This window comes from Mirounga leonina, unplaced genomic scaffold, assembly GCF_011800145.1.
Source record: "Mirounga leonina isolate KUSES-001 unplaced genomic scaffold, KU_Mleo_1.0 Mir_125, whole genome shotgun sequence".
Lineage (NCBI taxonomy): Eukaryota > Metazoa > Chordata > Mammalia > Carnivora > Phocidae > Mirounga > Mirounga leonina.
Genome location: NW_023270305.1, coordinates 58,976,643 through 59,001,656, shown reverse-complemented (window position 1 = coordinate 59,001,656; position 25,014 = coordinate 58,976,643). Strand labels below are relative to the sequence as shown.

Genomic DNA, 25,014 nt, shown 5'->3' with positions numbered 1-25,014 from the left:
GAATTTAAGAAACAAAACAAATGAACAAAGAGAAAAAAAGAGAGACAAACCAAGAACTCAACTATAAAGAACAAACTAATGGTTACCAGAGGGAAGGTGGGTGGGGGAATGGTTGAAATGGTGAATGGGATTAAGAGTACACTTATCAAGATGAGCACTGAGTCATGTATTGAACTGTTGCATCACTATATTGTACACCAAAACTAATATAATACTGTATACTGGATTTAAAATAAAATTTAAATATTTAAATATTTAAATTAATTAGATTTAATTTATTGAAATCTGAGTACCTCAATCAAACTAGCCACATTTGAAGTGCTCAAGAGCCATACATAGCTAGTGATTATCATAATGGACAGTGGAGATATAGTACATTTCCAAGTTCTATGGGACAGCATTGGTCTAGAGTTCAGAATTTAACTGAATTGGAATTTAATCTCGAATACTAGGCACATCTGTCTGAGATACATGCATGCCTGGCAATGGGGACAGGGAACCAGGCCACCAGTTGTGGCTCCAATGGCTTGAAGTTAAGTGTTCAAGGACAGAAAGGAAATGAGTAATCCTAGAACCTGCAAAAGTACTGTGGTTCCCACAGAGAAAAAGAAAGCAGAATCATAATGATCTGGTATTATACCAGCATTCAACAGAGACCAGAGCTCAAGGATAAAGAGTAAAGATGAATAAAACACCCCACTTTGGAAAGCAGAGCTCAAAATGTCTGGGGCACACGGAGAGATGGGAGAAGGGTTTTCCTCCCTCAATCCAAACAGATATGTACTGTGATTGTCTCTCTAAGACTGCAGCTGAGAGAGTAGAAAAGAAAAACCAGAAGCTCTGAGGGAAGGGACACTGCCCCTCTGGCAAGAGGTTATATTATAGTGCTGGAGAAGCCTATAAGAGCAAAAGTCTAAGAAAACAAGGATGACAATTTCAATAATTTCTAGGGAGACAGTTTCTCCATTTCCTAAGTTAAAGGGAAAAAGAAGTAATCTGGGAAAGCATCCTGAATAACAAAATATTTTTGAAAAAGAAGAAATCAAGGAACTGAAAACAGTCTTTGACCCATATAAAACTTCTAACCAAAATCAAAATTTAGTTGAGGCATGGAGCATATTAAGTGCCGTCCAAAGCCCCAGATAAAGACTTCCTGAAGGCATGAACTCAACATAAGATTCTCATTTGGGACAAATACGACAAACCTATACATACATGTAAGTAATAAATCTAACTAGGAATAGTAAGTTCTAACTAGGAATAGTAAATAATGATCATCATATAATGCAACATTCATTAAAGAATAGATTTTTAAAAGAAGAACTTTTAAAAATGTAATTATCTTACTGAATGTTCTTTTGGAAAAATGCCTAATGTGACCACGTATTCTAGGGAACTACTGTAGACAAGTTCTATACCAAATGCAAATCACAGTGAGCTGAGTTTTACATCTATAAGCTAGAAATATACTCTTTCATTTTAAAGCTCCGATTTTGACAGTAATTCTACTGAGAAACATCACAGTCAGTGAGGCTGAAGTGGACAGTTCAAACACAGGCTGTCCATCTCCTCTTGTTATAGCAGCAGGATGGCAATTTCTGAGAACGTCAGAGATCACCTAAGTGTTCTATTAGTATATTTGATTTATATATGGATTTTTAACTGTATCTATGCTTTTTAAGTTCTACATGTACTCTATTCTCCATTATGCACTTCATTTTTCTATACAATTCAACAATAAAATAATATTTTCATTGTATACCTAATATGTATAAAACTTTTTTTTATACATTTAAAACATTCATAAGTCATTTATCTACTGCAGAATTTCTCTGGTCCTGTGGTTACACTGACATCTGGTGGCACTAGGAAAGAAACTAGACTGCAATGACAAGGGACTTTTCTCTCTCTTTTTTTTTGGCTAATTTATTTGATATGACTTCAGAGTTTATGTTTTTCCAAGGCTTTATACCCAAGATAACAAAACTATTAAAATACTATACTAACTCCAATGACAGCAAACATTAGTTACAATCAGTGACATTCTTGAAGTAATTCACTTTGGTAACATGACTGGGAAGGATGTAGAATTATTTCAACAATGTCACTGGCTAAGTAGGACTGCCCATGGTTATTTATCTCATAATTAAAGTTTATAATCAGAATGGTTATAAAGTAAGACTTTCCCATCAAGGATAAAGGCATCATTGCAAACCATTTTCTCTATATCTTTAGATAGAGTCCCATATTGTGTCTTGGCCATGAATGTTTAGTTTGAAATAGAATACTGTACTGATATTTAGTAAAGTTTTTAAATATTTAGAAAAATTTAGAAAAAGTGTAACTTCGTAATAATAATGAAGTTACACTTCTTTTTTATCAAGTACCTCAGGTCTACCCAATGACTAACAAGCTTAAAGATGTATACTAATGGGAAAAACCATGGCCTCATGAGCAAAATCCGTTATGTCAGCAATATAACAAAAAAGCTGTGATCAATACTCCAATCTAATTTTACAGGTTGCCACTGACATGTCTCATGGTTTCTAATAAAAAGAGAATTCTAGGGGCGCCTGGGTGGCTTAGTCATTAAGCATCTGCCTTCAGCTCAGGGTCCTGGGATCGAGCCCCGCATCGGGCTCCCTGCTCCATGGGAGGCCTGCTTCTCCCTCTCCCACTCCCCCTGCTCTTCCGCTGTGTCTCTCTCTGTCAAATATATAAATAAAATCTTTAAAAAAGAGAGAGAGAGAGAGAATTCTTTTTTTTTTTTAAAGAGGGAGAGAGGGAGAGAGAGAATCCCAAACAGGCTCCACACCCAATGAGGAGCCTGATGTGAGGCTTGATCCCACAACCCCGAGATCATAACCCAAGTCAAAATCAAGAGTTAGACGCCTAACAAACTGAGCCACCCAGGCACCCCCAGAAAGAGAGAATTCTAATGACCAGTTAGACACTGGAGACCATATCCAGAAAAAGACATCTTTCAGTCATGAGAAAGTCTTAGACAAAACCCTGAAATTTCACCATCTTATTACATATTATTTTTCCAGATGTCTCCTCAGCAAGAGAATCAAGACCACCATTTGACTCAGCATACCCCTAAATTTATATATTCTAGAGCTATAACAATGAATTCTACCACCTTCTGTAATTATCCATTTCACATTTTTGAAACATTCATATAACAGTATTCTCCTTATAGGAAAACCAGCTCTGTAAGTATGATCTCCATGTTATGGCTTAGAGAAATAAATCATTACACTGAAGAGTCCCTATTAGAGAAAAAGTATATAGCACACTGTCCTTCATCCCAAGGATTCCTATTTAAATAGAAGCAACACTTCTATTTCAGTTTTTAAGTTCTAGTGAAGATCATATATAATTAATTGGCCAATGGTAATAATTATTATGAAGAATGAAGAGACAACTGCATTAACTATGTATGCAATGATCCAGTTTGACAGCCACACATCCATAATGTACGGCAGTGATAGTCAATATTGTTCATAAACTGGCTGTCAATCTGTAAACTGTCCCCAGTCCTCAACAAGGTAAGATCTGACCAGAATGTAAATCAATTATGTCCCTAAGCACACTGTTTAGTTCCGCTGACATTTTTCTTAAAATGAGACTTCTCTAATAAAGGAAGCAGGGCAATGATTTACATTCTGACTCAAGCACCTTACATCAACAAACCAACATTTTGTGTGGCACTGCTCTATGGTATCTAAAGGGAACAGAGATTGCACTATATGGGTGGGGTGGGGTTGAGGGGGAGCCCATCTAGGTCTATACTAGAATATTACATTATTGCAAAATACTGAAATCAAGAATTTTTGTTCTACTTTAAAAGTTAATAAGGACTTCCAATTTTATTATGGGGGCATTAAGTAAGCATTTCCCCTTACTCTTCTTAGAAAGCATCCAAAAGCAATTAATCCAAAATCAGCAGAGAAAATTAGAAATAAAAACACACTCTCAATTTTTAGCAAAACTGGGATCCAGCTAAAACTCCAAACCAAAAATAGGTATAAGAACTTCCTAAAGAAAGGAGGTCAATCCTGGGTACTTAAGGGAGGAAAGGGAGCAATGTCTCAGCTGCACATCGCAGAAAGAGCTAGCAAAGTAAACTCCTCAAAGGTGAGAGGCTCGCTCTAAGTTGCAAAACATAAATTCCCAGCAGAGGGATAGGGTTCTGGGCCGTTGACAGAACATCCTGGACCCAGTTGAAATCTGAAAGTCAGAACAGGGTCTAACAGGGAATCACACAAGGAAACTGTATTTGCAATAGTAGTCTGTCTCTGCTTCCATAGAAGGCAAGCTGCATTGCAAAAACCCCACAGCTGCCATCTGTGCCCACTGACTGGTAAAATAGCTAAATGAACTCAACAACCAAAAACCCTAGAGAGGGTTTTTGGAACACTAACTCTTCTGGAATGTGGCTCTAGCTCCTTTCTCTTAAAAAACTCCTAAAAATAACTGACCATGCAAAAACTCACATTTCCAGATAAGTTATCACAAACAAACAAGCACAAATCCATACAAAGTTATAAAAAAAAAGGGGGGGGGTGGAAGAAAATTTCAGGAAAAACTATTAGTAGACAAAATAAAAACCCTCTTATCACAAAAATATCGCCACAAAGTAATGAAAATCGTAGCTAAAACTTAAGCTGTAATAAAAAAAAAGTTAAGGAGAAAAGGCATAACACTGAGATATAGGAGCTCAGGTAAAAGATGTCTAGATGATAGGAAATTATGTAACATATATGATTTAGAAAAGACCTGGAGAAAATGAAACAATCATAGAAATGCTGTTGAAACTGGAAAAAAAACATTATAGAGAATAGATATTTCTGAAAATGAACACAGAAGATTAAAAAAAAGGAAAAATAAAGTAAAAGAATTTTAAGAGGGGATTAGAGAGGAAATAATATATACAAAAAACAGGATATCCAACATATGAATAATGGGAGCTCAAGAAGACCATCACAATCACAGAAGAGACAAATATTTAAAGATGTAATTCCAAAAGGCTTTACTAAAATAATAAAGAAAAACTAAATCTATATATTGGAGGGGCACCTGGCTGGCTCAGTCAGAAGATGTGTGACTCTTGATGTCCAGGTCGTGGGTTTGAGCCCCAAGTTGGGTGGACAGATAGATAGATAGACAGATAAATCTACTGAAAGGCACCATGTCTCTGAAAAAAACTGACCCAGAATGGACATGCAAAAATATTGTCACAAAAAAAAAGAAAAGAAAATCAGGCTGGCCTCCAACTTCAACTCTAGAACATAATAGATTACTATTAAAAAAACTTCCTAAAGAAAGTATGACTCAAGGATTATACACTTAATCAAACTGCTGTTCAAATACAAAATCACTATTCAATTATGAACATGCAGAACTCAGGGAACATTATTTCCACAGGTCCTTTTAGAGGACTCTATTAAAGGAAGAATTTAGTTAGCCAAGCAAAGCTGGAAAAGCCATGGTAAAGTAACTGGTGACAAACTTCTAAGCTATTTAACCATAGAACTAAGAATAAAATTAAATAAAGGAATTAAGAAGCCAGAACAGGTTGCAAATGTGATTATACTACATGCAAATATGATATAACTAACAAAAGTTGGGAAGGGAAAAGAAGAAAAAAAAGTTACATAAGGACAATTTAAGGACAATGATTTCCTCATCTTTAAAAGTTGGAAGTTTAAATCTATTGAATCATGGCTAATAAAATGACAGATTATACAAATAGATTTAATTGCATGAAGGTAAATGTAAGACAGATAATACATATTCTAGTTTCATAATTGCTTACTTAAGAAACAAGATATTGTCTATGTTTTACATGGAAGAGTGTGATACAAAATAATAAAAAGTTACATCAGGAAACATTAAAACTAGGGGCACCTCTCTGGTTCAGTTGGTAGAGCATGTGACTCTTGATCTCAGGGTGGTGGGTTCAAGCCCCACATTGGGTGTAGAGGTATATAGAGATTACTTAAAAAAAATAAAATCTTTAAAAAAAGGCGGGGGGGCACCTGGGTGGCTCAGTAGGTTAAGCGTCCGACTCTTGGTTTCAGCTCAGGCCATGATCTCAGGGTCCTGGGATCAAAACCCATGTCAGGCTCCACACTCAGCAGGCAATCTGCTTAAAGATTCTCTCCCTTTGCCCCTCCCACCATGTGTGTGTGCGCTTACATTTTTTTTTTATTTTATTATGTTAATTACCATACATTACAGCATTAGTTTTTGATGTAGTGTTCCATGATTCATTGTTTGCGTGTAACACCCAGTGCTCCATTCAGTATGTGCCCTCTTTAATACCCATCACCAGGCTAACCCATCCCCCACACCCCTCCCCTCTAGAACCCTCAGTTGGTTTCTCAGAGTCCATAGTCTCTTATTCTTTATCTCTCTTTCTCTAAAATAAATAAATAAATAAATCTTTTTTAAAAAAGAAACAGAAAAGAAATTAACATTTTTAAAATACAACTTTTTGGTGAATATCATACTTTTGATCTGGGAAAACTCAAACTTGATTTTCAAGAACATGCCCTCAAGTAAAAATGCTCGCGTTACAATCCCTGAAGATGATAATTAATCTCTGTTGAAAAATCTAAAAACAACTCCAAAGATAAAGTTTCATTAACATAATACATATTAAATATATGAATTCAAAACCTCAAAATTGCTAGCACCTCGAAAATTAGCCCTATCAATGACCACTGATTCATGAAAATACTAATGAAAAGGGAAACAGGTTGTGGTTTGTTCAATTCTGGAATATATTAGTGGAGTCAGAGTTAAAGGATATGCCACATGAGCTCAAGTATGACACATTTCACAGTTAAATACTGAAATAGGCAGCCTCACATAACACTTTTATAAAACACTTTATTCTTATTAAGCATTCCTGCTATGTTTAATATCGAAGGTTACACAGAATAAACAGACACACAGAAGAACAAAAAATGGAAAATAATCAATCAAAAGCCAGAACTGCATGCTGTGTGGTTCCCATAAAAATTGTTCTATGAAGTCACATTGGGTTGATTTCAAGCCTCCAATTAATCAGTGTTGTTTTATATATAGCAAAATAAAAAGAAAACTTAAGTCCTATAAAATTAGCTGGGTTTTCACTTAGAATCTACTATATTTATAAATAAGGATATTCTTATTCCAAAGCAATCTGACAAATCTATCCTTAGACTATTTACTATGTATGTATTCACAAGGCAAGAAAAGGGAATGGGGAGAGAAGGCAAGGGTAAAGAAAAAAAACAAGGGGGCAGACTCTTTGATAAAATATAAACTTTAAACTGCATGTTAACAAAAAGATGTTCAAGGACAATTTTCACGCAGAAAGAGAAGTTTCCTGAATTTCCCTTCTTGCGAGGTTTTCTTATTTTGATTCTTACTGCCATGAAACTGAAAAGTTTCCTTTTGAACTCATTTTTATAAAAATCTTGATGAAGGGCACCTGGGTGTCTCAGTCGGTTAAGCATCCAACTCTTGATCTCAGCTCAGGCCTTGATCTCAGGGTTGTGAGATCAAGCCCCGCACTGGGCTCCATGCTGGGCATGCAGCCTAATTAAAAAATAAAAATCTTGACGAGTTCTGTGTAGAAAGTATGTTCTCATTATAAATGGTGGCGTAATATATTTTCTCTCTGCATATAGCCTTCACTTCAGTCATACTCAAACATCACTGATGTCAATGACTTTTCTAAGTCATCTATCAAGTTTCCATAGTTTTATATTCATTTTTCTATCCCTTAATCCTCCAGGTTTATATTTATAGCCTCCAGCAACAGTCTAGGTGGTAAACTAGGCCACTAAGACAGGTACTACAACATGTATAGGAATATAGCTTCCGTTGCAGGGAGAGGAAAACATACTTCAACACTTAAAAGTTTTAGCAAAGAACAGTTTTGGAAGAAAACTCAAAGATCGGGAAGGAAGCTACACCAGATGGGCAGTCCCCCTTTCTCACTTTAAGTTCAAATGGCCCAGCCACTCTGCTCATCAAGACATTATCATCTTGTTTGTTGCAAATAGTTTGTTGCAAATCTTGAGGTATCCTAGATTTTGTTTCAATAAAAGAATCTCTTCCATTATAGACTGAAACATGGATCACTATGGTTATTTAAAAGAGGTAGATACAAGTAAGCAAAACAGACTGCTGAAGTTTGTCATAGTATTTATGGGGCAAGCAGACGCTTGTGCACAGATCACCTAACTGAGGAGTCATATGTCCATCCCTCAACCCTGTGTTCTTGCAAAAGCTAAAAGTAAACTTTTCCTTTTTAAAGAAATAGTCTACTTCCAAACAAGGACCTGATACAATTGATGCTGTACTTGGGCACATAAAAAGTACTGCATCTCCTTGAAGTTAACCTCCTTGCTTGAATCAAAGTATTTTTTGTATTAGCCAATATAAAACATAATTAGGATAGTCAGTTTGCTGCCAAAAAACTAAGTAAGTCCAATTACTAAAAATAAGTGATTTAAAGTTATTCACTGGTTTGAATTATCTTAGCAACTGTTCTTTCAGTAACATAAAAAATCACAAGTTAACTATATCCTAAAATAGAAATCACTAAAACTGCATCTCTGATTTTCTTCAAATACTTATATAAGGAAGCACAATACTGAATTTCATAAACAGGACTATTATATTTTGAAACTGTAAACTAAATTACCAGATGAGCATTTCTCAAATCGTTCCGTGGAATGTTAATGTTCTTTGAGATTTTTCTAAGTGTTCCACAAAGAAAAAGAATATTATGGTCAAATGCATTTCAAAATGCCGGGTTAAAGTTAAAACAAGTGTTGTTTTATAGCAGATCTGAGAGACACTTTCATTCACCAAATAATTTACTAAATGCCACCATACACCAGGCACTTATCTGGGTTTGACGGTTACAACAGTGAACATGATAAATAAAATGCCTGCTCTCATGGAGCATTCTTTCTAGTGGAGAGGACAGTCAATTAACAAAAAAGCAAATAAATACAATACAGTAAAAGGGCTATGAAGACACAAAAATGGGGTAAGAGAGGGCAGAAGACACTTCTCTCTGGATGGACACATTAAGCTACAGAGCTAATGTTTTTTGTTTTTCTACATTGGGGAATACAGTACACAGAATTTCCCAAACACAAGTTGATCAGGAACCCTTTTGTCAATGAACATCTATTAATTCTATTAATAGCTCATCAAATCAATTCAAGAAGTGCTCTTCTAACCAATATGCAGACAACAGCAGGATCAAGACTTAAATATAGCTCTTCTGGTCCTAAATACAGTGTTTTTATATCTTCTTCATCTATAAAAGCAGAAATAGTAATAGTACATATCTCAGAATCATCATGAAAAATATAACGTAGCTAATTCATGTAAAACATCTGACACAGGGTTTGGTATACACTCTGCTCAATAAATGTTGTAGTTACTATTAATACAGTTACATGTCTTCCTCTGTTATCCCAAGGGGACTAATATTGCCTTCTTTTAATATCTTGAACACTTCATTTCTATCTCTTTTATAGGACTTAATTAATTTTGTTCACTCCTCTATATGGTAGATTTCTTAAAGACAGCAACCCAAACAGAGACTGTACATGGCTAAGCCACAATGAAAGCTTACTATGTAGTTGTGTATACAATATCCAAAGTGAGTTAAATGTGCATGTGAAAAAAAAAACCTTATATAAAAAAGCTATCTCCCCTCAGGGAAACACTAACCATATTATAGCAAGACTTCCATTAAGCATCTTCCTAATTATACATTTTACCTATTCAAAATACTTTAATAAATTAACATCACCAGTAATGGGTCATATTCTTCCTGATAAGATGTATTAAGATACCATTTCATGTCTTTGATATTCCTGCCAGAAATGCATAACCAGAATTATATCAAGAAAAATCAGACAAACCCAAACTGAAAAACATTCTTCAAAATAAATGACCTGAACTCTTCAAAAATGTTAAAATAAAAAAATGTTAAAATCATAAAAGATAAAGAGTGAAAATCTGTTCCTAATTACAGGAAGCTAAAGAGACATAACAACTAAATTTAACAAATGATCCTGGACTGGATCCTGAACTAACAAATTTTGTTGTTGCTGTTATAAAGGACATTAGTGGAACAACTGGCAAAACTGAGTAAGAACTGTAGATTAAATAACAAATCTGTATCAATGTTAACTTCCTGATTTTGATCATCATACGGCAGTCATATAAGACAATTTCACTGCTTTTAGGAAATTCATACCGTAGTATTTATCAGTAAAGAAGCATTATATCTATAATTTAATCTCAAAGGGTTCAGAAAAATACATGGATAAATACAGAGAAAGAAATAAAATCATAAAGTGAACACAGCAAAAGAACAAGATTTGGGGGGAAAGTATATGAATCCTTTGTACTGTGAGAACATTTCCAAAAGTCTGAAATTATTTCAAAACAAAATGTCTAAATACAAAAGTAATGGGTGACAAAAAGGAAAGATGGCAAATAATCACATGAAAAGATGTTCAACATCATTAGCAACCAGGAAAAGTACAAAAACCACAATGAGATGTCACTAAAAGCAAAAAAGGAAAACTTGTCAATACTAACTGTTGGTGAGCATGTGAGGCAACCGAAGCTATCAAACATTACTGGAGGGATGGAATACAAACCATATAGTCACTTCGTAAGAAGTTTCTGAACTGTTTTCCAAAGTTAAACACACACACACCACAAGACCCAATAATCCTAGGTATTAATCTAAGAAAAATTAAAACTTATATTCAAACAAAACCTGCATGCAAATGTTTGTAGCAATTTATTCATAATCACCGAATACGGAAAACAACTCAAATGTCTATCAACTGGTAAATGGATAAACTGTGGTACATTTATATAATGGAATTCTACTTAGCAACAAAAGGAATGAATTCTTGATAACAAAACAACATGTATGAATCTCTAAAGCATTATGCTAAATGAAAGAAGTCAGCCTCAAAGGTTATATGTTGTATTATTCTATATATATTTATGATATTCTGCAAAAAAGCAAAATACAGGGAGGGAAATAGATCAGCAGTTGTTAGGGGTAAAGTTCCGGGGGAGGTTGATTAAAAATAGGCAGCCTGAAATAAAAATAAGCAGCATGATAGAATTTGGGGGGGTGGGAGGTGTTGGGACTGTTCTGTGTATTAACTATTACTGTCATTACACAATTTTATGCACACATCAAAACTCATAGAACTATATACTAAAAAGAATGACTTTTACTATATATAAATTTTAAGTATACATTATGCTCAAAAGAAATAAAGTACTTTCATAGGCACCTCATTTTATTCTCAGTCCAATAAAAACTACATAGGTACTATACTCTCATTTTACAAGCCAGGAAACTAAACTATAGCAAATAAATGTACATACAAATTACATATGGTAGGATGAAAATTGTAGTCCAGATACACTGATTCTACACAAATATTTTATTCTCTTAATTTTCTCACGTTCTTCTAAACTTTATGGGCCACAACGTCTCTAATGACAAACAGGATCAAAGGGAGGAAAAACAGGATCAAAGAGAGGGAGGGAAGAAAAAAAGACAAGTAGTGGAAGTGTGCCCTTTAGAATTTGACCTTTAGTCCTAGGAATTAAAAATAGGAATAGGAATAAAATAGGAAGGAATTAAAAATAATCCATAATTGAAGAAGTCTGAATAGTGATCTATATATAGGCAACAAATTAACTGACATTAAAGGACTAGCTGGTGATTTCTTCCATAAAACCTCAATTTCTTAATACAAAGCAAAAGCAAAAGCAAACAAAACATTTACAGGTAACCTTGTAACTATTGCTACAATTTAAGCTATCCAAAGTCTTCAGAACAATATTAAGAACAACAGTGATGGTGGCTACAATTTAGAACAGATTTTACAACTTTAAATAAAGACTTAAAAATATTTCCAAGATGCTATCACCCAAGGGTGGAAAACAATAGGGATACCTTTTCAGTTTCAGAATCAAAGAAGTGGCAATATAATCTTTGCAAAGGAAAATACTGTAAGTACAACAGCTTGGGGATAAATTAAAGTTTAGTTTCTTCAAGAAAAAAATAAATAAAAAATAAAAAAATTACATCTGTACCAAAAATTGCATACTTCACCTAAAAACAGTGGCGTGGTTTCCTCTAAAGTAGTTGCATTAGGATCTGCCCCAGCTTCTAAAAGAATCTGTACAATCTTCCAATGTCCTTGACTTGCAGCAAGATGTAATGCACAGAAGCCCTCAAAAGTCTTTGTCTTAATGTAGTTTTCAGATGAATCTATGTAAAAATAAAAATAAAAAAAATGTGAACTGGAAGATATTGCTGCTATTTCTTGTGATTAAAAAGCAAAGATTCCAAGAAGAATTTAATGAAATATTAAAATACAATTATAAATGGGAGGCCTGAGTTTAAAACCATCTAGAAAATTTAAAAAAGAGTTCTACAGGGGTCATGATGTAAAAAGCTCTCTGGTATTCTTAACATACAAATTCTGCCCACAAACTCATTTTCTATTCTCTAATTTTTGGTGGGTAGGGGAAGGGGAGTGGCAGGAGTTGAAAGGTAACACCAAAGCAAGATCTGAAGATGATGTAGCACCAAATATTTGCTTAAGCAAGATTTACTGAAATACTGATAAATTTGATTTTTTTTATTTCTAAGTTTCTATGAAATGGTCTCATCTCAAGCATTACTTCCTTGTACTCAACTAATAACATGAAGGTAGTTCATATCACAAAAACAGTGTTTCCCAGATTAGTCAGAAACTGACGTTTATTCAGATATCCACAAAACTATAAGGTTAAGACAAAACCTAGGAACACAGAGATATATATAGATACACAGACAGCTCCAAATGGGAAATCTCAGTATTATAAAGATGCTCATTCTTCCCAAAATAATTAACAAATTTATTATAACTCTAATCAAAACGCCAAAAGAGCTGGCATTGTTGTTTGGTTGGCTGGTTTTATACTTGGTAAAGTGACTGAAGTTGATAGGGATAGGGGAGGGGAGGTAAGAATAACAAAGAAAAATAAAGAAAGCAAGAACTGAGAGGAGACTAGACTTACTTTGCATACTACACTGGATCTTAAAGTTAGAATAAGTAAAACAATGTGGCATTGACACAAGGGCAGAGGAGGGTGCCCATGAGGGAGAGGAGGAGCCATCAGAAGCAAAAAGAGATGAAGACATGATGGCTGAAAGGTAGCCGACCTATGCCAATGTTGTGTCAGATGCTGGAAAGAGACACTTTTGGAAAGGGAGGTTACAGAGAAGTAAAGGTAGAAAGCTAGAAGGAACCATATGGTACTGGATTAAAATCCAGACATCAGTATGAACTTGTATTTAGCTTTAATGCAGATATAGGTGGATAGATATAGAAATACTTTTAAGTATGTATATACACATGGGTCATAATAAATATATTTCCTAGCTCTGTCTGCTAAAGGGGCTTAAAAGTAAAGACATGCCAGTAGCCATAAGCATACTCAGTGCCCAGATCTTAATTTTGAGCACCATTCTCCAATAAAAGGAACCAGGGCTCTTAAGAAAATGGCTGATTCTAGGGTTGGCACAAAGAATATACAAAATGAGCCTGAAGCATCTCCCAGGTTCAGCAAGTTAAAAAAGTGCTCAAAAAACAAAACATGGGGGTGGAGGGATGCCTGGGTGGCTCAGTTGGTTAAGCATCTGCCTTCGGCACAGGTCATGATCTCAGGGTGCTGGGATCAAGCCCCACGTTGGGCTCCCTGCTCATAGGGGAGTCTGCTTCTCCCTCTCCCTCTGCCTCTCCCCCTGCTCAAGCTCTCTCTCTCTCAAATAAATAAATAAAATCTTAAAAAAATTTTAAAAAGGGCCAAAAAACATGGGGGCATGTCAAAGAAACACAAGAGCCAACCTGAAAGGGCACTCAATGACAAAAGCTAGAACAATCTGAGCAACAAAATAAGTAACATCACATTCAATTATAACCCAATGTATAAAATTAATACATATGAGTCCTGGCAGATATAAATGACTGAATAAATGGAAGAGAGGAGATATTCTAAATATCAGAAAAATTCCATATAATTTATGTAGATACTCCCCCCTCAAGGAAGGGAGCTTAATTCCCACCTGAGTGAGGGCCACCCTTAGTGATTTGTGCACACACACACACACCCAAAAACACCTGTGCAATTATCTATGAAATAAAGAAAAGGCACTTCTCAGGAGGAAAAATAGTGAAGTCAGTTAACTACTAAATTGAGATCTTAAAAGATTTTACCTATAGAAAAAAATAGATACTCTTAAAAAAAAGGGGGGGGGCTGGGTGGCTCAGTTGTTTAAGCGACTGCCTTCGGCTCAGGTCATGACCCTGGAGTCCCAGGATCAAGTCCCACATCAGGCTCGCTGCTCAGCAGGGAGTCTGCTTCTCCCTCTGACTTTCCCCCCCTCATGCTCTCTCTCATTCTCTCTCTCAAAAAAATAAAATCTTAAAAAAAAAAAAAAGAAATAAAAAATAGATACATTTAAATAGCTAACTCTAAAACCACTGGACCAGAAAAGTAACATGGTTTGGCAAACACAATGGATTTGGAGTTAGAAGATATGGGCTGCAGGGGCGCCTGGGTGGCTCAGTCGTTAAGCATCTGCCTTCGGCTCAGGTCATGGTCCCAGGGTCCTGGGATCGACGAGCTCCACATTGGGCTCCCTGCCCCGCAGGAAGCCTGCTTCTCCCTCTCCCACTCCCCCTGCTTGTGCTCCCTCTCTCACTGTCACTCTGTCAAATAAATAAATAAAATCTTTAAAAAAAAAAAAAAAGAAGAAGAAGATTTGGGCTGCAATCCTGGCTCCACCAATTCTATTCTGGGTTACCCTTTGGGTAAGTTACTCAAACTCTATGAAGCACAGGTTCCTTAACAGTAAAACAAAGATAAAACAGCTGATCTTTAAAAAAAAAAAAAAAAAAAGATAAAACAGCTGGCCTAAACCCTCAAAGGGGTTCAACAGAATTACAGTATTTATGTACTGTCACAGTTGTGAGAAATTTGGGAAAGTCTCCAAAACATCATTTTTTTCCCCAAAGCATCGTTTTAAAGATTTACTTGAGAAAGAGAGAGGGAGAACAAGCATGTACACGTGGGGGAGGGGCAGAGGGAGAGAATCTCAAGCTGACTCCACACTGAGCGTGGAGCCCGAGGAAGGGCTCAATCCCACAACCCTGAGATCAGGACCCTAGCCGAAACCAAGAGTCGGACACTTAACTGACTGTGCCACCCAGGCACCCCTCCAAAACATCATTTTAAGAAAGCGGTCAGGACCCAATATAAACTGATTTTGAAAATTCCAATAATAAACTGCCCTCCTTAACTGATTTGTGGGGACAAAAGGAACCTTATCTATCTTGAACTGGACTATCAACCACCTCTCTTTGTCTTCCTTTCCTTATAAGGATTCTTGGGGAAATGAATCATAATACTCAGTTTTTAATGCCTTAACCTCTACTTAGTTCTCACTGGAAGGCAAAGTAGTTTCTGCTTCTATTCTTATTGAAATTTTAAATGTAAAGGCATTAAAGACTTCATAATGGACAAACCCATAATGGGCACTTCAGTTCTTCTATAACAACTTGTGATTTCTTCCATGGCTGCACTTTCAGGATTGGGGCCATGTCAGCTGGACCAAATCCAGCCACCTGATGCCTGTACAGCAATGACCAGAGTTGACTTTAACTTTCTGGCAATGATACCATAACCCTATGTTTCCTAACCCAAAGTGTCCTTTTACTTATAAATAGTAAATTCGCTTACTTGTTTAAGTGAAAGATGGTAGACTTTTGTTTTCTGCAAACCCCTAATAAGGAAAGCAAAACCACATGGTTTTAAGTAGAGATTAATTATTTACATAGAGGTTAACATAGGTTAAGTATTAAGATCAGAACCTTATGTCAACAGCTGGGCCACAATCTGATGATGACCAAACAAATTTAACATGTGCCAATCACAAAGAGTGATGACTGTCCATTTCAGGTAGCTTACATAGTCACATACTTTGCACAATGTGCATCATCTCATTATGATTTAGGAATTCTAAGAAAAGGTTGGCTCCAGAGAGAAAGGCTACAGGAGGATAAAATGAACATAGAGAAATGCAGAGATAAGAGAAAGTAAGACCCTGAGTCCCGCTGACATCATTTCAACAGGAGCATCCAGCAATGCCTAAAGGGACCTACCACTCAGACTTAGTTACATAAGCACTCTCCGCCCCCCCCTTTTTTTTTGAAGTTTTTCTTTTAAATTTTTATTTAAATTCCAGTTAGTTAACATACAGTGTAATATCAGTCTCAGGTGTACAATTTAGTGATTCAATACTTATATACAACACCTGGTACTCACACACTTCTTTGTGTAAACTAGTCTGAATTATTTCATTCATTACTGAAAATTTCTGATTAATATTATGAATAATTTAGCAGTGTCTATCAATATTTTAACTTTGCATATTTCCTTTTTTATTTTTTTGAGAGGCATGCGCATTTTTTATTATGTTATATTAATCACCATACATTAATTACATCATTAGTTTTTGATGTAGTGTTCCATGATTCATTGTTTGCGTATAACACCCAGTGCTCCATTCAGTACTTGCCCTCTTTAATACCCATCCCCAGGCTAACCCATCTCTCCACCCACCTCCCCTCTAGAACCCTGTTTGTTTCTCTGAGTCCATAGTCTCTCATGGTTCATCTCCCCCTCTGATTCCCCCCCTTCATTTCTCCCTTCCTGCTATTGTCTTTTTTTTTTTTTTAACATATAATGTATTATTTGTTTCAGAGGTACAGGTCTGTGATTCAACAGGCTTACACAATTCACAGCGCTCACCATAGCACATATTATGCTGAGCGAAATAAGTCAATCAGAGAAAGGCATATTTCCTTTTTTTAAAGATTTTATTTATTTATTTGAGAGAGAAAGAGAGAGAGTGAGGGAGAGGGAGAGAGAAGGTGAAACAGACTCTGCGATGAGCACAGAGACCAACTCGGGGCTCAATCCCACAACCGCAAGATCAGGACCTGAGCCAAAACCAAGAGTCAGACGCTTAACCCACTGAGCCACCCAGGCACCCCTGTATATTTCTTGCACCAGCAACTTCACTTCTAAAACTCCATCCTATAGAAACACACACCCATGTGCACAAAGTTATAAGGATGTTAACTGAAGCACCACCTATAATAGCAAAATTTTAGGAAACAAGATGCCCATCAACAGGAGAATGATTAAACATATTATATCTATACTATGAAACACTTTGCAACAGTTCTTTTACTCAGAATGAAATGGGGAGCTATTGCAGAGTTCTCAGCAACTGCAGAGTTCTCAGCAAAACAGAAAGACATCAGTCTGACATATTGTAAAAGGTTCTGATACACTACAACCAGACTGTGGTAGGATGGGGAAGAAGCAAGAGCAGAAACAGATTTGTCAGGATGCTATTACAGCAATCCAGGTCAAGAGATATGTGGCTCAGACCAAGGTCTTAGTGGTCTGAGGTAGCGAGAAGTGATGTGAATATATGTACGAGAAGTGATGTGAATATATGGACGCATATTCACACAGATATACACACACACATATATACACATATACAACATAAAGATTTGCTGATTGGGTGAGGGATGTAAGAAAAAGGAAGTAACTAAGGATGGCCCACAGTTTCTGGCCTGAGCTGGAATGTTAGAATATTTCTTTTTTTTTTTTTTTGAAGATTTTATTTATTTGAGAGAGAACAGGAGTGGAAGGGGCAGAAGGAGAAGCAGACTCCCCACTGAGCAGGGAGCCCAACACGGGGCTAGATCCCAGGACCCTAGGATCATGACCTAAGCCAAAGACAGACGCTTAAAAGACTGAGCCACCCAGGCACCCCTGGAATGTTGGAATATTTCTAATCTTATAGAAGAAGAAACAGAAGCACCAAAAGGTTAAAAGACCTGTCCAAGACCACACCAATAAAGTGGCAGAGTCAGCAGAACCCAGGTCCATCTGAACACAGCTCTTAATCACTGCTACACTGTTATTTACCTAATGATCTTCAGCATCTGTTATCATGCCCAGTATGACAGCACAATATTTTCTTAACCTGAACTAATAAAAAGTACTATGAATTAGTTCATATATTTGCCAAATAAAAATATTTGTTGGTGATATGCTACAATTATAAGATTTTAAGTGACCTTTAGTCAGTAAGTGGTTTAATACTGAATAGCATGATTAACTGCCACTGAAGATCATTATTGTCCTCCAAGATGAAAAGATGCATGAAATCTCAGTACCTATTACATAAACTTCCAACACAGGAAAGAAGACAAGCAAATCTATTATTTATATTAATACTTCAAATAGAAAGTTAAAGTGAAAAAAATATATATGCATATTAAATTTCCAAGTAATCCATACCGCAATTGAACGCTCTTCTCCAACATGGATGAGAAGACCATGTATGGTTCTTAGGCTAGATTCTGGATCTAAACTGAAGCAACAACAAAGCAAAACCTTTCTAAATATCTAAGATGCTTCCATTCTTTTCGTGTAGGCCTGAGCACTTTCATAACTTTAGTATGCTAATAAAAGGTATATTTTAAGAATCTCTGGCAGTTCACTAATATTAAATGAAGTTCAAGAAGATAGAAATTATATAATGAAAGACACTTTTATGTATACCAGCAGAGCTGTAAAGGACAAGAGAATTATGAATTAAATAAAACACAGGTATAGCAAGTATAAAGAATAACAGAAATGTCAAACTTGGTTTGGAAACTTTTAAGATTAACCCATAATATCGAGTTAACTGGTACAGATATAAAGATGCCACTGTCACCAATAAGCAGAAGAGACCTTACTTTACTCCTCAAGACTAAAAACCCCTGTATTTCATCATTATTTTAAAATACATCCTCAGGGGCACCTGGGTGGCTCAATCGGTTGGTCATCTGCCTTCTGCTCAGGTCGTGATCCCAGGGTCCTGGGATAGAGCCCCATATCGGGCTCCCTGCTCAGCGGGGAGCCTGCTTCTCCCTCTCCCTCTGCCTACCTCTCCCCAGGCTTGTGATCTCTCTCTCTGTGTCAAATAAATATATAAAATCTTTAAATAAAATAAAATAAAATAAAATACATCCTCACAAGGGCCCAAGATGCCCTTCAACAGATGAATGGATAAAGAAGATATAGTACATATATACAATGGAATATTACTCAGCCATCAGAAAGGATGAATACCCACCATTCGCATCGACATGGATGGAACTGGAGGGGATTCAGTGAAATAAGTCAAGCAGAGAAAGACAATTATCATATGGTTTCACTCATATGTGGAACATAAGGAATAGCACAGAGGACCACTGGGGAAGGGAGGGAAAACTGAACATGAAGGGGAAGAAACCAGAGAGGGAGACAAACCATGAGAGACTATGGACTCCAGGAAACACAGTTTCAGAAGGGAGGGGCGTGGGGGGATGAGGTAGCTGGGTGATGGGTATTAAGGAGGGCGCGTGTTGTGATGAGCACTGGGTGTTATACACAACTAATGAATCACTGAACATTACAACAAAAACTAATGATGTACTATATGGTGGCTAACTGAACATAAAAAAAAAAAATCTTCACATGTAGCAAGCAGCTACCATTCCTCACTGGTCAATGTTCCTGAACTTGAATCATCCAGGTTAAGTTTAAATTGTAATCTTTTTTAAGAGGCAAGGGATCTAGGGATGCCTGCATGGTTCCGTCGGTTAAGCGTCTGCCTTCGGCTCAGGTCATGATCCCAGGGTCCTGGGATGGAGTCCCACATCGGGTTCCTTGCTCAGCAGGGAGCCTGCTTCGGCTTCTCCCTCTGCCTGCCACTCCCCCTGCTTGCGCTCTCTCTCTCTGACAAATAAATAAATAAAATCTTTTAAAAATTAATTAATTAATTAATTAAAAGGCAGGGGATCTGAATAAAGTATGGACTTTAGTTAATTTACAAAGGGGGGGATTGGCCATAAGAATATATAAAACATTTTTTAAAGTGACCAATAGGCTATACAGCCTTTCTGCCTCATTCTAGTTGTTTTCTGGTTAGTGAATCAAATAATCAGATATGATAGAATTTTGGACCCTAGTTCCAACTACAGAGAACAACTGAACTCATGGAAGACTGAGACCAAAAATGTCACCACCTCCTAAAACAAGTCATATAGCTGCTTCCTGGTCTCTGTACACCCTACTTTCCAATCCTTGTATACAAACTACATGTAAACCAGATTTATCCAAAGTTTATTTCATAACCGTGAACTCTAATAAAAATACAATTAGAAAATTTTACTTGACCATTTATATAAACTATTCACATAATTAACTATGTGTGGCTATCTTATCCTCCAAAAAAATCAAGCCTAAAAAAGAACAGTCATTAAAAATGAAGGTGATACTTAAAATTTCTAACAGAAAACATAGATGACTTGAATAGCCAATTCAAACACATTTAGTCAAAAGCATGCCTAAGTACAATCTGCAGCTATAGGAAAAAAAACTAACATAAACATAAACATAACATAAACAATATTATTCTGGTGTGGGGAGAAATAACATTGGGAATGACCTTTTTGACTAGAAAAGAATATCTAAATTTATGCCTTTATCACTAGAGATAGTCTGGGAACTCAAGCTATAGAATTAACTTCAAATTCTAAAAGCACATATCAAGTTTTTAAAATCTAAGGCAAAAAGTCTATTTATCTAATATCTCTTAAGAGTCAACTCTAGAACATGTGCTTAGCAGTCATAATGAACTTTCTGTATTATGATTGGGGGAATTTAGCCTTGCCATCCCTCATTCCTTAAAACAAAACAAATAAAAATCAATGCCAAAAAAACGGAAGGATTATTTCCTTTCCCATTCATGAAGCCATGAGTTAGTAATTCTGATGAACTATGGCACCAGAGTCTAAATTTTGAGTAGCTATACCTGTGATGACAAGTACACAGGGAAGAATCAGAATTCCCATGATCAATGAAATATAAATGGTTCACTGAGTGTTAAAACAGAGTGTTATATTCAACCTCAGTTTAAATTAACTAAATGCTAAAAATGTTTACTTTGATTAAATGTTGGAAGCATGCTATTGTGAAAAAAAGTGGGCTTTACAGAGAGAAATGGGTTCTAGTTTATTATATAATCTTTGGACAAGTCAAGTTCTCTGAGCCTTGGTAATCTTCTCACCAATAAAATGGAGATAACAATGCCTCAAGAGCAGTTTGGTACATATTAAATAATGTAAATCAAGTATCTAGTACAATGTTAAAAAGCAGTGCTCACTCACTATTATCCCCCTCACTCCGGCCCACCATCTCCTGTCACAGTCTCTCATTTAGACTCTTGTCCTTTTCTCAGTAGTGAGCTGACAAATGTATCACTGGCTCTCAGAACGGGGGAAAAAAAAAAAAGCCCAAATTTATAGCATTGGTGGTTATAGTACTGGCTGATTTCTGCCCATGTAAATATTCCCACTTGACTGATCTCAGGTTACAAGCATGAAGTCAACTGAATACAGAATTGGAAAGAGATGCACAATAGCACACGGCTAATCTCTGTCCCATTACCCTTTTATTCTCTCCACAACACTTTTACATTTGGAAATTATCTTGTTTAAATATTTAGGTATTGTCTGTCTCCCCTGACAGGAATTTAAGCATCATTAAGGCAGGGACCTTGTCTATCCTATTCTCTACTGTGACCTTGGATTAAAAAAAAAAAAAAGTAATTGGAAAGATTCCTGAAATTAACAAAACTGAAAAGTATTAAAAAAAAAAAAAGACTAATTCAACCAAAGCACTCACACCCTCAATTCCAGTAACATTGTTCCTTTTGTTTGGAAAAGGAAGAAGGAATAAACATGACTACTAACTACCAAATGCTTAATTAAAAGAGCTCAGACAGTAAAAATGGGCCAGGCACAGCAACTTACATATCAAGGACAACATTTATAGATGTCCAGCTGAAACACCATACTTATGTAACCCAAGGCAGGCAATCTTACCATTCTTAATAATGCATAGGCAATTCTTTTATGGTTATAGAAAAGGAAAACAAATACTACCATTAATAAATCATATATTACCATTTGCTTATGTTTCATTAATCCAGTTTGTAGGCCCAGCCTCCCATACCTTGAATTTACTTTACCTGCATGAATTAACATCCGTAAACATTCTACAGAGTTGTGATAAGCTGCTTCATGAATTGGCATCCATCCCCTGTTATCAGCAACATCAACGCTACGTCCCTTTTTGAGCAGTTTTCTTAAGACTTTAACATTGCCTTCCCTGGCAGCAAGTCCAACCGTGGAGCATGTGTCAGAGTAAGCCTCTGTAAAATCCATTCTTTTGATCAGTCTACAAAACAAGGCAGAAAAAAAACACTATAGACAATAAAACAACACTGCACTCCTAGAGATTAGCAGACAGAAGCAGGTCTGTCCTGCATCTGTCACAAGACTGCTGAGGAAAAGCCTGAGGTGGAGTAAGCGACCTGTCATGCCACAGCTTCTGCTAGAGTCTAAACCAGGAAGTGTCCCTGGGGAATTGGGATTCCTTGGCATGCTCTTATTAAAGATACCAAGAGAGTTTTAAGTGTTCTATCATTCCACTTCTGGAAATGTCTGAGCAGCTCCTTCCTGCAGGCTTCCGCTCCTGTTCATATCCACCAAAGTGCATTCACTGGAACTCTGTGGATGAAGGAGCTAAACACCTCCAGTTAATCCCAAATGTGTACTCTTATTACATAGAGATGGCCATTTAAGTAACAGCAATGCTCAGCCTCAAGAATTAATTTGTAGTCCTCTCCAGGAAAAAGCTAAACCCAAAAAAGCTAGAAAAGGAATGAACAAAGGGAAAAAAAGAAAAAGATAAGTAAAAATTGTAGTTTTTCTCCTGGTCCTTTCCAAAAGGGGCTACACATTCACGTTCTCTTTCCTAGATGAAACAGTCCCACTGATGGAATATACTGAATATACTGAAACGAACAAGAGCATCATAAAAAGATGAGTCCACCTTTCCTATACCAGCCCAGAAAGTTCTTGACAGTGTTAGTGCCTCTTTCTCATCATCTCCCTCCAAAGTTCATTCCATGTTCCCCCAGTATAGCTCTCAGTATATGATTCTCACAAAGACAGTTTCTTGTTAATCACACTATGAGGCTAAGGGTCAGGATTGTCAGGGGAAGAGTTACCTCCCAAGGGACAATCCCTCTCAGTAATACTCCTAGCCCAGCCTCCCTTAGTCTTTCTAATTATTTTAGAAGGTGGTTCAGGAAATGCCAACATGTCTAGTCCAATACAGGTGAAAAACTTTCTAGAACCACATTCTAAATCATTTATCCAGAAAATTAAGGTTTAAAAGAAGTTAAGGGGCGCCTGGGGGGCTCAGTCAGTTGAGCGTCTGCCTTTGTTTGGCTCAGGTCATGATCCGGGGGTCCTGGGATTAAGCCCCAAGTCAGGCTCCCTGCTTGGTGGGGAGCCTGTTCTCCTTCTCCTTCTGCCGCCTCCCCCCCGGCTTGTTTGCTCTCTCTTTCTCTGTCAAATAAATAAACAAAATCTTTAAAAGGCGAAGTTAAAAGAAAGTACACAGCATTTCCGTAGGAAATTTAAATTTATCCATGGTCACATTTTTTTAAAAGATTTTATTTATTTATTTGACAGAGAGAGAGAGCACAAGTAGGCAGAATGGCAGGCAGAGGGAGAGGGAGAAGCAGGCTCTCCGCTGAGCAGGGAGCCAGACATGGGGCTCGATCCCAGGACCCCAGGATCATGACCTGAGCCGAAGGCAGCCGCTTAACCGACTGAGCCACCCAGGCACCCCCATGGTCACATTTAAATAGAAAGCTATAACTGCAGGAGTGATTCTACACTGCGCCAAACAGCTAACAGTAGCTATGGATTAATCTGATTGGATCAACTGGTCCCTTACTAGGAAAGTGAAGATATTGACTACAGAATATTTAATTATGCAGTTGACGGTTATTTACTGTGCACCAACTAGCTCATCAGTAATGTGGCAGATATAAAGATGACACAGACTTACATACGGTCTCATAGAAATGATAAACAACATGTTATTCAAAAGAAAGGAAGAAAGTGCTCCAAGAGAAGTACAGATAAAGAGCCCTGGGTAGTCAAAGAAGGGAGAAACTACTTCAACTTGTGAGGGATGTGAGCTGGGCCCTTAAGTACAGGAAGAATCTGACAATGAGAAAAAGGGCAGAGGAGCATTCCTAGGCAGAAGGAGAAACACAACCAACACTATGTAAATGAACAATCAAGGGTGAATAAGGGACAGTGAATAAGGAGAACAATTAGTTCACTTTTGAAGGAGAATTAGCTAAACAAAGAACTGGAAGAAAAGGAGCTTAGAGAGGCAGCTGAAGGCCAAACTGTGGAGAACCTTGAATGTTAGGCTACACTTTGTTGAAAGATGCTAATTTCCAGCTAAAGCCATTATAGCCAAGCTTCACAAAAAAGAACAGACCATACATTTATGGCAATTTATGGCATATTCATCTAATACAAGAAAAAATTGTTTCTACGGGGGGTGGAGCAAGATGGCGGAGGAGTAGGAGACCTGCATTTCATCCGGTCTCAGGAATTCAGCTGGATAGGGACATTCTGAACACCTACAAACTCAACAGGAGATTGAAGAACAGAATAGCAACAACTCTCTGAACAGAAAAGTGACCACTTCCTGGAAGGTAGGACGTGCGCAGAAGTGAATCCGAGGCAATATTTGGGAGGATAGATGGCGGGGGAGGGGGCCTCCGTTGGCCACTTCTGGCAAGTGATAGAGCAGTGGAGCACAAAATCGGAACTTTTATAAGTCGGCTCTGCTGAGGGACGACGCTCCAGTGGCTAAGTGGGGGCGGAACCCTCGTGGGACAGTGTG

General features: G+C 36.9%; 1 protein-coding gene across 7 annotated transcripts in view; it reads right to left on the bottom strand.

Annotated features, from left to right (window-relative positions):
• ASB3 (ankyrin repeat and SOCS box containing 3) overlaps positions 1-25,014 on the bottom strand; it is a 112,914-nt gene that overhangs the window by 55,309 nt on the left and 32,591 nt on the right. For 6 of the 7 annotated variants that reach the window (XR_004678591.1, XR_004678592.1, XR_004678593.1 and 3 more), the window contains exons 2-3: positions 22,265-22,473; positions 12,182-12,340 (exon numbers count right to left, since the gene is read on the bottom strand). Coding sequence is in view for 4 of the 7 variants with exons in the window: in XM_035001569.1 (XP_034857460.1) it covers positions 12,182-12,340; positions 22,265-22,473 (368 nt within the window). In the remaining 3 variants the exon portion in view is untranslated. The remainder of the gene's footprint in view (positions 1-12,181; positions 12,341-22,264; positions 22,474-25,014) is intronic. The other variant, XM_035001572.1, reaches the window with a different exon arrangement.